The sequence below is a fragment of the Sorex araneus genome, chromosome 2 (genome assembly GCF_027595985.1).
Source record: "Sorex araneus isolate mSorAra2 chromosome 2, mSorAra2.pri, whole genome shotgun sequence".
Taxonomy (NCBI): Eukaryota; Metazoa; Chordata; class Mammalia; order Eulipotyphla; family Soricidae; genus Sorex; species Sorex araneus.
The window spans coordinates 3,949,781-3,962,439 of NC_073303.1; the positions used below are offsets into that span (position 1 = coordinate 3,949,781).

The window sequence follows — 12,659 nt, forward strand, 5'->3', positions numbered from 1 at the left end:
TAATCTGCCAGGAGAGCACTCAGCAGGAGTCTTGGGGGAGCCTTTCAAGACGGCCTTGGTGTGTTATGCCTTTATTTATAATCGCCCAAATTCCTCCACCGTAAAGCCAGTTCAGCTCGAATACGGATTGATTCATGGATCGAACAAGAAATAATCTGCCTTTATCCTGTGATTGCAAGTAGGCTTTTAAACGTAAGGAATTATAATAATAGATTTAATGTAAATAACTCCATCGGGGGCTTGTGGTCTAGTTTTTAATAGAACGGGGCTTTGATTCTTTTCTTTTTTTCCTTAATTTTGTTTTCCTGGGGGGAGGGGGTCGTTATTCATTACAGGATTCTACTGGAATAGGTTCCTTTGGGTGGCATTTTTGCCCCCTGGGACACAGAGTGGCATTTCGGGGGGGAGGAGGGGAGGGCTGCTTTCACTTCCCATAGGCTATGGGCACAGAGGGCGCAAATTCCTGAGGAGAGAACAGCGTCCTGAAGGTAACAGGGTCGAAAGCCACTGCTTGCTGCCTCCAGGACCCCCTTGCCCCGGGGCTGGCACCTCCCCCCACTGGGCAGCTGCAGTGTCTCCAGCTCCATTGCATAAGATGCTGGGTTTGAACCAACCCATGCGTGGAAGGTGGGCGTCAGCGGACCGACGCCCCACAGCCCGCGTGGGGCTCTTTGTAGGTGGGGGGAAGGCCTCGAAAGACTCCGACGTGAGCTCCGGAGTCCAGAGTGCCCGCTGAGCATCTGATTCTTGCCCCCTCCCCGCAGCCTGGCGGTACAAGACCCCCCATCGGGTCGCGTTCGTCGAAAAACTGACCAAGCTCGTTTTGAGCCAGCTGCCCAGCTTCTGGAAGCTCTGGATCTCCTACGTGAACGGGAGCCTGTTCAGCGAGGTACGAGGGGACGCCGGGACAGACGCGTTGCTGCTCTGGGCGTCCGCCGAGTTGTGCGGTTTTGAGGCGATGCGCTCAGAGCCACGGAGCCCCGGCCCGGGGGATGTTGGCCGTGTGTCGCTTGGAGTGTTAGAAAGGGCCTGACAGTGTCGCAGCTGTGTGGCTTGGAGCAAGTCGCTCAGCGATTCTGGGGCGCGGTTTCCGTACCTCGAAAGAGAGAGCGGTCGGGTGGTGGGTATTGGGACACCTTCCTCAAGTGGGCCGGAGCGATAGCACAGCGGGTGGGCGTTTGCCTTTAACATGGGCCGACTGGAGTTCGATTCCTCCGCCCCTCTCGGAGGCTACCGAGAGTATCGAGCCTGCGCGGCAGAGCCTGGCAAGCTACCCGTGCGTATTGCATATGCCAGAAACAGTAACAATGAGTCTCTCCATGAGAGACGTTACTGGTGCCCGCTCGAACAAAATCGATGAGCAACAGGATGACAGTGACAGTGACCTCAAATGCGGTCGTGAGCACTAAATGGCGTAGCCAGTCAAAGAGAAGAGAAAAATGGAAATGCTTGGGCAAGGATTCTGGGCAGAATATAATTTGCCAGACCGGCCGAATGATGGGATGAGATTCTCGTGCGGCAGACATGAGGGCATCTCACGCGACGGGGATAAGATGCTGGTCCCTTGCAACCAGGTTTGAACCAACCCAGAGAATTATGGACTCTCCCCGGTCGGGAAGGAGGGGAAGGGCCTGTTGTCTGCCCCAAGGGTTTTCAGCATCGCGTCTCTCACCAGCCTCGTGGTTACTTGACTCACAGTCAGAGACCCCCTCGGACGCGTGTGTACGATGCCCGGAACTCAGACTCGTCCCCGAGGTCACTCACTGCACTTCATGTGCCCCAGAAGTGGCTCCAAGTTGTGGACAGGAGACACTTTGGCCCCGTGCCCCAGCTTCAGGGAGACCCCGCGTGTGATGCTGTGGCTTGGGGTCTCCCCATAGTGGGGACGGCGGGGTCTTCTCCGGGAGAGGCGCTGTCTGGGCGATGGTGCATACAGAGGAGGCAGGGACAAGGGCTGACCCCGGGGGGTGGCCCCTGGCTTCCCGGTGGTCCAGCAGTGCTGGCCCTCGGTGGGAAGCGGAGGGTCGGGAGGCTGTCGGGGCCGGCCAGGGCTCGGCTGATGAAGGCACACTCGCGTTTCAGACCAGAGGTGGGGGCTGGAGTCTCCGTGCCCACACCCTGTGCAGATTTCTGTTCTTCCCCTGCCTGCTGTCTTCTCTTCATTTTTTTTTAATTAATTAAAAAAAAATTTATTAGTGAATCACCGCGAGGTACAAATGTATGAACTTTCATGTTTGCATTTGGTTTGCATCCCCCCACCAGTGCCCATTCTCCCCCACCAAGGTTCCCAGTATCCCTCCCACCACCCCCACCCAGCCCCCACCACCCCACCCTGCCTCTGCGGCAGGGCACTCCCTTTTGTTCTCTCTCCCGTTGGATGTTGTAGTTTTCAGTAGAAGTATTGAGTGGCCATCATGTTCGGTCTATAGTCTACAAAAAAAAATTGTTTTGTAAACAACAGTTACAAAGCTCATGTTTGAGTTTCAGTCATACAGTGATTGAACACCCACCCCTCCACCAGGGCACCTTCTCCACCACCAGTGTCCCCAGTATCCCCCCACCCTTCCCTGCATCCCAGCCCTCCCCCTGCCTCGATGGCAGACAGTTTCCCCCACACTCTCTACTTTTGGGCATTATGGCTTGCAGACACTGAGAGGCCATCACGTTTGGTCCTTTACCTACTTTCCTGCTGCCTCCTCTCACCCCTAGTAGTCTCCTGGGTACTCGCGTCTATGAATGGCGTGGTCTCTGGCTCGCCCATTTCATGGAGCGCAGGAAGATGATTGTGCATAAAGAAGAAACCAGCAGAAGTGCGGAGCACACGCCCGGCAGGTGTGAGGCCCCGGTGCGATTCCCGGGGCACAGCCCCAACCCCCAGGTGCCTCTGGGTGTCAGGCTGGTGGCCCTGAGCACTGCAGGGCTGAAGCAACACTGATCTGTCAGCCTAGATCCCCAGCCCTGGAACCCCTACGTTACCGCTGGGAGTGGCCCCTTTACTTTTTAATTTATCTTATTTTATCTTATTTTATTTTTGCTTTTTGGGGTCACACCCAGTGATGCTCAGGGGTTGCTCCTGGCTCCTGCACTCAGGAATCACTCCTGGCGGTTCTCGGGGGACTAGAGGGGATGCTGGGAGTCGAACCCAGGTGGGCCGCGTGCAAGGCAGACGCCCTCCCCGATGTGCTGTCATCTCTCCAGCCCCGTGGGGGCGGCCCCTTTAAAGGGAAACAGAGTCCCAGCTAACTGAGCACAAGTTCTGAGTGCCCACAGCCCAGCCTGTCTGTCCGCTGGGAGCTGTGCGGGGGTCTTCTCTGCCGCGTGCCCCTGGGCGGGGCTGGAGGGGGACCCAGCCCCCATGCACTGCCGGGGCATCTCGAGCTCCCGAGCCACGGCCGGCCCTGTCGGCTGCTGGGGCTCCGAGGTGGTGCCAAGGCTACTGGAGAGTGAGCCCCTGGAGCAAGTCAGAGGGAGGTGGCGTCCCGCCCGCCTTCACCTTGCCGCTGAGAGAGAACCTGCTTCTCCTGTTCGCAAAGGCCGGCCCCTGTGTGCAGTTGCACCCCGGCCAGCGGGGGGCGCTGTGTGCGCCTGGCTGGTTTCTGGTGCCACCGCAGCCTTGGGTGATGCCCTGTCACTTCCTCTTCTCAGTCCCATCCCTCTCGGGGACGGGGAAGTTTCTGAGGCTTCCGTGCCTGGGCTCTGTCTCACAGAGCCAGTCTGGCACGAGAAGCGACCTTCCCGGTCACCCTCTGCCCGTGCCTCAGACGCAGAGGCGGCTTCGCTGTGTGCCCTGGCCCGGCCCAGCCCGGAGGACGGACGGAGTGGAAGGACACGAAGCCCATCTCCCCACGTCTGACAGATGCCCAGGACCCGTGCTGCATGCGTGGCCTAAATATTTGTTCCGATCAGGGGCCTGGCACACAGTGGGTGTTTAGTGAACCAAGTTGGCAGCACCGAGAAACGCTGGACTCATGCCCCCCTGAACGGTGGGAAACAAGGCCAGAGGGAGGCATCGGGCCCGCCAGAAATAGGCCTTCAGGCATGCTCTCCCCCTGGAGCTGGTGAATCTGGCTGTGTCCCCTGGTGGCCCGTCACTCCCAGTCTGCCGTCCCAGGAACTGACCCGGCGTGGATCCTGCCCGGAGCGTCTCTGGGCAGGCAGGCTGAGCTTCTTTGGCGGGGAGGGACTGTGTTTCCCTCCCTTCCTGCTCAGACTCTTGCCGTGAAGGTCCTTAGTCGCACGTGAGAAAAACTAACGTGCTCCTTTGAAGCCTACAAATCACAGACGTGTTAGAAAACGAGTTTTCCGTAGTTGCTCTTGAGCTCGTGATGCCGGTGGTATTTATATTTATAATCTCCGTAGAGAAGCTTTTGTATGATTCTGGAAGCATGACTCCTTCTCCGGAGTTAGACGTGCTCTGAAACGCCAAAGGACATGTTTGTTGGGAAGTTGGGAAGGTCCCCGGGGACAGCGGGAGAGATGGAAGAATGAGGGAAGGGGCAGGGTGGGGTCTGTCTGGCCACACGTGGCCGTGCGTGAGGGCCAAACGCTTGGCCACGTGACTGTGGGGAGGGGTCCGTGGCGTCGGCGGGGGGGTTTCCTCGCAGTGAGAAAGCTTGTACTGTTGGAACACGCGGTACCTGAAATTCCTTCTTTTCCTCTGTGCAGGGCTGTCTGGGGTTATCAGTAGCTCATCCGTTAGAGAGCTGGATGGAGTTTCCAGCAGTTTACAAAACAGTCCGTTCATCAGCGCCCTGTGAAATCACATATGTGAATCAAAACAGTGAAATCTAGCCGTTGGCCTTACCACAGAGTAGTTTTGGTCTGTGTGTGCAGGAAGGACTTCAGGTTTTTGGTTAAGGAGGTAGTTAACGTGAGGGCAAGATCTCACCTTTAAATCTGTTGTGAAGCAAGCTCAGGGGTTGGGGGAGGAAAGAAATCATGAAAGCCTCCGGATCCGTTTTAATCAGCGTTCTGAGAAGTAACCTGCCTCCGAGTTTGCTGGCCACGGGGCCTTTTCACGTTCCACGTGAGATTTTTCTCTCAGAATCATGGCGAGGCTCACACAGTCCAGACATCAGAGTCGCCTGATATCTCATCACAGGAACAAGGAACTTCGGGATTCGACAGTGACCAGCAGCTGCTTTGGAAGCAGCACCCCAACCCCCTCCTGACACACACACACACACACACACACACACACACACACACACACACACACACACACAGTCTTCACAGTCTCCACAGACTTGGTCGTGGCCCCAGGGGTTGGCCGCCTGCTCGAGGGCTCCCAGTAACGCTCAGTCCCAGGGACTATGGCAGTCGCCTCAGAACGACACCTGCCAGCAGGTGACAGGACTGAGGCGCGGGTCTGAGAGGCTGGGCCAGCGCCGCCCTCACCCTCACCCCCACCCCCACCCAGCGCCCTGCCGCCAGGTGACAGCCTCGAGCTTCAGAGAACAGAACCACAAGACACTGGCTCCGTTTCCAGTCTTTTGTGGAGAGACAGTTCTTGTCAGGGGACGGTGGGCTTCCCCGGGGAGCTGGGTGGGCTGGGGCCTAGTCCAAGTGCTGACGCCCCGGCCCGCGCCCTGGTGCCTCAACCCTGCCCCGAAGGCCAGCAGACCCTGTTGTGTCCACTCCAGTGTGGTGTCCAGCCTGCCGGCCAGGCGCGTCTCTTCTTGTCACCCCTTCCTCTCGACGGGATGGGTGTATCCCAGCTCCTCGGGCGGGCAGTCTGCCCTCCTCGGCCCCGTGACTCCAGGGATCACCTCACAGGGATCACCTCACAGGGATCACCTCACAGGGATCACCTCACAGGGGTCACCTCACAGGGATCACTTCACAGGGGTCACCTCACAGGGATCACCTCACAGGGGTCACCTCACAGGGATCACCTCACAGGGATCACCTCACAGGGGTCACCTCACAGGGATCACCTCACAGGGGTCACCTCACAGGGATCACCTCACAGGGATCACCTCACAGGGATCACCTCACAGGGGTCACCTCACAGGGGTCACCTCACAGGGGTCACCTCACAGGGATCACCTCACAGGGATCACCTCACAGGGATCACCTCACAGGGGTCACCTCACAGGGATCACCTCACAGGGATCACCTCACAGGGGTCACCTCACAGGGATCACCTCACAGGGATCACCTCACGGGGGTCACCTCACAGGGATCACCTCACGGGGGTCACCTCACAGGGGTCACCTCACAGGGATCACCTCACAGGGGTCACCTCATGGGGATCACCTCACAGGGATCACCTCACAGGGGTCACCTCACAGACACACCCGGAATCGCGTTCCCGAGAGAATCAGGGTCGCCGTGGGCCCCTGCGGCTCCACCAGCCTCACACACAGTGTTGGGAGCACAAGCTCCTTGTCCTGGGTCCCCTAACGCTGCGGCGGGTTGGGACAGGGCCCCTGAGCGCCCTCTGAGTCCCACACCTGCAAGGGCTCCCGCACGCGCGCACCCTGACCCCTGAATCCCACTCTCCCCTCCGGGGCACCAGAGGCCTGTCGGAGCCCAGACTCTGTTCCGTCCAAAATCCTGAGCGGGGCTGCCCTGACCGCCAGCGTGCCCAGGCGGGAAGGCCTCGAGGGGACACTGTGGTCTGCAGGGCCTCGTCTTGCTTTCTGAAATGTGTCCCCGGGGACCCTGAAGGCTCCAGCTCTGGGCCGCAGGGGGGGCTGCACTCTCCCGTGGCCGTTGAGCGCCCAAAATGTTCCCCACATGACACACGCCTGTGTGTGCTCATAGACACAAGGAGTCACGCACAACTAAATATATACATGTATACCTGTGTGCGTATGTCACTGTCACTGTCACTGTCATCCTGTTGCTCATCGATTTGCTCCAGCGGGCACCAGTCACGTCTCCATGGTGAGACTTGTTCTTGTTTTTGGCATATCGGATACGCCACGGGGAGCTTGCCAGGCTCTGCCGTGCGGGCGGGATCCTCTCGGTAGCTTGCCGGGCTCTCCGAGAGGGGCAGAGGAATAGAACCCGGGTCAGCCGCATGTAAGGCAAATGCCCTATCACTGCGCTATATGTGCATGTACTTATATACGCATGCATGTATACAGTATGAGGAAACTTACGACCGGAAGCGGAGTAGATAGTAAAGAAATCGTTCTCGATCCAAATAGTGGACTGGAAGAGAAGGGACAGAACGGGATCCTCCAGCAAAGAATCACGACGGCGGGAGTGGGGAGAGGCCCAGAGGCGCCGCTGGAGAGGGGAGTTGAGTCAGGCCAGCGGGCAGCCTCCCCCTCCCACAGGCGGCCCCACAGAGCCGGGTACAGGGCGGGGCAGGTAGGAGCTGGGCCGGCCTGAAGCTGAGTCCCACCAGCGGGGTGGGGTTGGTGCAGCTGCAGGGGTAGGAGATTGGCAGAGGAAAGTGGCAGAATCCGGGAGGCGGATTCTGAGGGGTCCTGGGACAGGGGCCTTATAGCCGGGTTCCCTCAGCCGTGAGAGACGGGCCAGGGGCAGCTCAGGGGGGCTGGAGACAGGGCAGCCCGTCCATTTGGCCCGCTGGGGAGAGAAGGTTGATCCCGTGCCCTGGGGGCAGGCTCTGAGGACAGCTCCCCTCTGCACCCGAACCCTGGGCCGCCCTGAGCCTGCAGGAATCCACACCTCCAGGAGTCCACGGTTCGAGTCCAGAGCCGGGGAGGCTGGAGGAGGTGGGCTGGGCGGAGGGGCGGGGGGGAACCATCAGTGCTCCCTAAAGCTACAGATTCCCAGTGGATTCTTCCAGAAGACACGCCCAGGGGCGCCGTGGGAAACGCTGGCTCTGGGCTGGGAGAAATGGGGGTGGGGGGGTCTGCAGCCCCAGGCCTGCAGCCCCAGGAGCAGAGACGTGTCAGGGCAGGGCAGCCTGTTCCTTTGCTTTCCCGACCCCCACAGACACACACACACACACACACACACACACACACACACACACACACACACACACACACACACCGTGCCATTAAGGGTGTTCTTTTTTTTTTTTTTTTTTTTTTTTTTTTTTTTTTGCTTTTTGGGTCACACCTGGCGATGCACAGGGTGTTACCCCTGACTCTGCACTCAGGAATCACTCCTGGAGGTGCTCAGGGGACCCTATGGGATGCTGGGAATCGAACCCGGGTCGGCTGAGTGCAAGGCAAACACCCTACCCGCTGTGCTATTGCTCCAGCCCCTAAGGGTGTTCTTTTGAATCCGAGTGCCCCACTTGACAGAAACAGAAAGTAGGCCAGCGGGCGTCCGGGGTCGCTGGGGCACCCCGCGGCCCTGACTCACATGGGAGAGTGCCCGCACCTCTCTCTCTCACTGGGTCGCCAGACCCCGTCACTTCCTCCTGGGGCACCATCACACCGCCACCCCCGTGAGTGGGACTCTGTCATGGCCCCTGAGACTCGGGCTGCACCCTCCTGCAGGCCAGCTCCAGCCGGCCGTCACCCCACCCAGAGCCACGGCCCACTTCACTCGAGCGCTGTTGACCAGTGAGCGTGGGCCTTCGCTTCCTGAAGGACTGAGGTGGACACTGGGGTCGAGGCTGCTGGTCTTTGTTTTTGTTCTGTCAGAAGCTAGAGGGGAAGATGCAATTCCCCGGATGAACATAAACTTTCAAAGCAAGGGGTGGAGCGAGAGCACAGCGGGGAGGGCGTTTGCCTTGCACGCGGCCGACCCGGGTTCGATTCCCAACATCCCATATGGTCCCCTGATCACTGCCAGGGGTAATCCTGAGTGCAGAGGCAGGAGTGACCCCTGTGCATGGCCAGGCATGACCCAAAAAGCAAAAAAAAAAAAAAAAAAAAAATCAAAGCAAGTGTAACTGGAGCAGAGGTCACCTCTATGGGATGGTTTTGAGCTTTTCAGGGGCGTGTCGTAAACTCTCAGCACACCTTATATTACGCTTCTTTCCTTCACTCCTGTTGATGTCCATCACAGAGGCAAACTCTTCATACTGCTCCTGTGGCTCTTACATAGAATTATGCGTAACGTTGCTTGTCTTTTAAAACCAGCTCGGAGTCAGTCCCACGACCCTTGGTGAGGCAGTCGTCTGTCTCCAGGGCTCTCCTCACCTGCCTCTGGGACACGGGGCCTGAGTATTTGAACTTGAAAGGCCAGTTTTCGCATTGCTTTAATGCATTGTGTCAAAATTTTCTTTTACATCATACCACCTTGTTATTTCTTCTTCATTTGGAAAGATTCCTAGTGCTGCCCTTCTAGGAAATCTTATGTAACCGTGTTTATCTGGGAGACAGTTTAGTAAGAGAGTTTGACTAGAAACATCTTGTCTAGATTTCTCTTTTAACACAGTGTAATCTTTTTTTTTTTTTTTTTTTTTTTGCTTTTTGGGTCACACCCGGCGATGCACAGGGGTGACTCCTGGCTCTGCACTCAGGAATTACCCCTGGCGGTGCTCAGGGGACCATATGGGATGCTGGGATTTGAACCCGGGTTGGCCGCGTGCAAGGCAAATGCCCTACCCACTGTGCTATCGCTCCAGCCCCAACACAGTGTAATCTTACATGTAACATTTTTAGAAATACACAGGAGAACATGGCTAGAGAGAACTGTTTTGTTTGGGGGCCGCATGCGGCTCTGCTCAGGGCTTACACGTGGCTCTGCCCCCAGATCACTCCTGTGCTCGGTGATCCAACCTGGCAAGGCAAGCACCCTGCCCCCCGGACCGCTCAGACCTTAAAGTCGAATTGATTCTAGAATCCTAGACTTGGTCTCTTTTAAACTGGACCATAAATTCTCAGAAGAAAGAATAGCCATTCATAATGGTAAAAAAAAAAAAAGCCAGTCATAATGCTCGTGTTAATGAATGTTTTTCATGGGTAGAAATTAGGCATCCTAGATGGCTGGATATTAATACATCATCATCATCATCATCACCATCATCATCCCGTTGATCGTCAAATTTCTCGAGTGGTCTCAGTAACATCTCCATTCGTCCTAGTCCTGAAATTTTAGAAGCCTCTCTTTACTCATCTTTCCCAACAGTGCCGCATTGGAGGCTCTTTCAGGGTTAGGGGAATGAGACCCAGCATTGTTACTGGTTTTGGCAAATGAATACACCATGGGGAGTTTGCGAGGCTCTCTCATGTGGGCAAGAAACTCTCAGTAGCTTGCCAGGTTCTCCCAGAGGGAGAAGTAGGCTATAAGATGTTGGTTTTGATATAAGATGATCCGGGAGCTTGGTTTTAAGTCTCTAGATGTGGGCCACTGGTGGGATTACTGCTGGGGGCAGTCCCTGGGTGTGACTGCCTAGCTACTGGAAAATGGGAAATCTGGGCAGAAGAGGCCCAGTCCCAATCCGAGCAGGCTTGGAGGTCTCAGCCCCGGGTCCCACACACCTGGATTCCTCTGCCGGTACCTTCATGCGTGAGGCTTGTCTGAACGTGTGGATATTAATACAAGTTCATTCATTTCTGTATTAGTGGATATTAATTTGAGTTCACTCATTTTTGTATTAGTTGATGTAAGGGTATTCTCATTGGGAAGAATATAATGGGGATACTGCTTTTAGATTTGACCAGATAAAATTGATCAGAATGTCATATGAAATTCATCACAGTGGAGACATTACTTGTGCCTGCTTGAGCAAATTGATGAAAAACGGGACGACAGTGCTACTTAAGCTTCTTTATGAGAAAATATGCTTAAAGTTTTAAGAAGATATATCACTTCTTGTAGGAATAAGGAGGATTTTCTATAGTCTTCCTTTAGTCAGAAACTTGGATTATGATACTTCGAAGCAACTTTTAGAACCACATTTCATGTTCCCTTTAGGTAGGACTATAAACTTTATTTCTCGAAAAAGATTAAAAAAAAAAAGAAAAAGATCATGTCCAAGAGACCACTAAATGTGTTGTTTTATTTTTCACTTTCAAGACCGCTGAGAAATCAGGCCAGATGGAGAGATCCAAGAATGTAAGGCAGAGACAAAATGATTTTAAGGTAAGTCCGGTTCGTTGAGTCCGTAGCCTTGACGAGAGGGCGAGGAGGCGATTCCGGCATCCACCATCTTCTCTGCGGTCACAGAATCTTTTCACTGACCCCACACCGGGGCAGGGCCGCTCACGCAGTTCTGTTGCTCTCGTTGTCTAGAAAATGATTCAGGAAGTGATGCAGTGCCTCGTGAAGCTCATCCGCGGGGCCCTGCTCCCCCTCAGCGTCCCGGAAGGCGGCCTGAGGCAGTACGGGGGCTGGGAGGTGAAGGCCGAGCTCTCCGGACCGTGGCTGGCGCACGTCATCCAGACCCTGAGGTAAACGTGGGCACATTCTTCTCAGAAAGCACTGTTTTGTTTGTTTGTCTTTTGAGTCACACCCAGCGGTGCCCAGGGGTTCCTCCTGCCTCCGAACTCAGGAATTACTCCTGGCGGTGCTCAGGGGACCCTATGGGATGCCAGGGATCGAACCCGGATCGGCCGTGTGCAAGGCAAACGCCCTCCCTGCTGTACTATGGCTCCAGCCCCTGAAAAGAAAAACAATAAAAAACACTTCTTTGTCAGGATTTGAAAACAGAAGCAAAGCCCCCGATCTCGGTGTGGACTGTCATTTTGAATCTATCCGACGAAGCGTCTTTAGCCCCCGCTATGGGCCAGGGCTGTTCCTCAAGAATCTTCCAGCCACTGGAAGTTTCCGGCGTTTGTGTCTGAGGACCTGCCTTAACCATGACAGCCTCGTCCCTCTCGCTTCCCCAGTTGTCCACGCTATCCCCGGCCTGTCTGGAAGCTTCCAGAATTCAGAGGAATCATTTAGGACGGCCAGCAGGGCTGCTGAGGGCCTGCGCCCCGCTGCCTCTCTCACCCACCTCCCCTGTCTTGCGTCACAGGCTCACGTATGAATCCCTGTCCGCACTGGAAATTCCTAACGACATGCTGCAGACCGTCCAGGACCTCATCCTGGATCTCCGAGTGCGTTGTGTGATGGTCACATTGGAACACACAGCGGAAGGTTTGTGAGCAAGGCGGGATGGCGGGCGGGCGCCGGGGTGTGACCTCGCGGGAGAGCGCTTAGCCTGGGGAGTGCGAGGCCCTGGGTCTGACCCCTGACACTGTACAAGCCAAGGGATAGAACGTAGGTGGCCTCTGTGAGAGAACCTTCCTCTCGGCACGCTCCCTCTCCCCACATTCCGGACCCTTGGCAGCGAGAACACTGTGTCCCACCTCCCAAGCACATTCCACATTCTTAGGGAGTGTGAACAGAGGGTCTGGAGCTGTTCAATACAGCATTTTCTTTTGCTTTCCTTTCGTGCCTTTCTTGGAAATTCAAACACCAAGCTGAACTCGAGGTGGAGCTGCTTAAAAAATTCCCAAGGATAGAAGAACGTCTTCCTGGCAAATGTTAGGCAGAAAAAGTAGAATATAAGGAGTCTTCTAAAGTAGGTTCCCAAGCTTGAAAACATATGAGTCCATTTTAATTTAGAAATGCTGTAAAACCAGAAATAAAGATTGCCAGCAGAGGCATCCATGCACTGTGGCAGTGACAAGGAATGCTTTTCTTTTTGCTCTGCTCTTTTTGGGTCACACCCGGCAATGCACAGGGGTTCCTCCTGGCTCTGCACCCAGGAATTACTCCTGGCGGTGCTCGGGGGACCCTATGAGACGCTGGGAATCGAACCCGGGTCGGCTACGTGCAAGCCAAATGCC

At 55.8% G+C, this 12,659-nt stretch overlaps 1 protein-coding gene across 1 annotated transcript in view; it reads left to right on the forward strand.

The window, feature by feature from the left end:
• The window catches only part of EXOC2 (exocyst complex component 2), a 165,773-nt gene that overhangs the window by 93,198 nt on the left and 59,916 nt on the right, over positions 1-12,659 (forward strand). The window contains exons 13-16 of the mRNA XM_055126695.1: positions 765-889; positions 10,900-10,965; positions 11,116-11,273; positions 11,843-11,964. Of these exons, the coding sequence (XP_054982670.1) occupies positions 765-889; positions 10,900-10,965; positions 11,116-11,273; positions 11,843-11,964 (471 nt within the window). The remainder of the gene's footprint in view (positions 1-764; positions 890-10,899; positions 10,966-11,115; positions 11,274-11,842; positions 11,965-12,659) is intronic.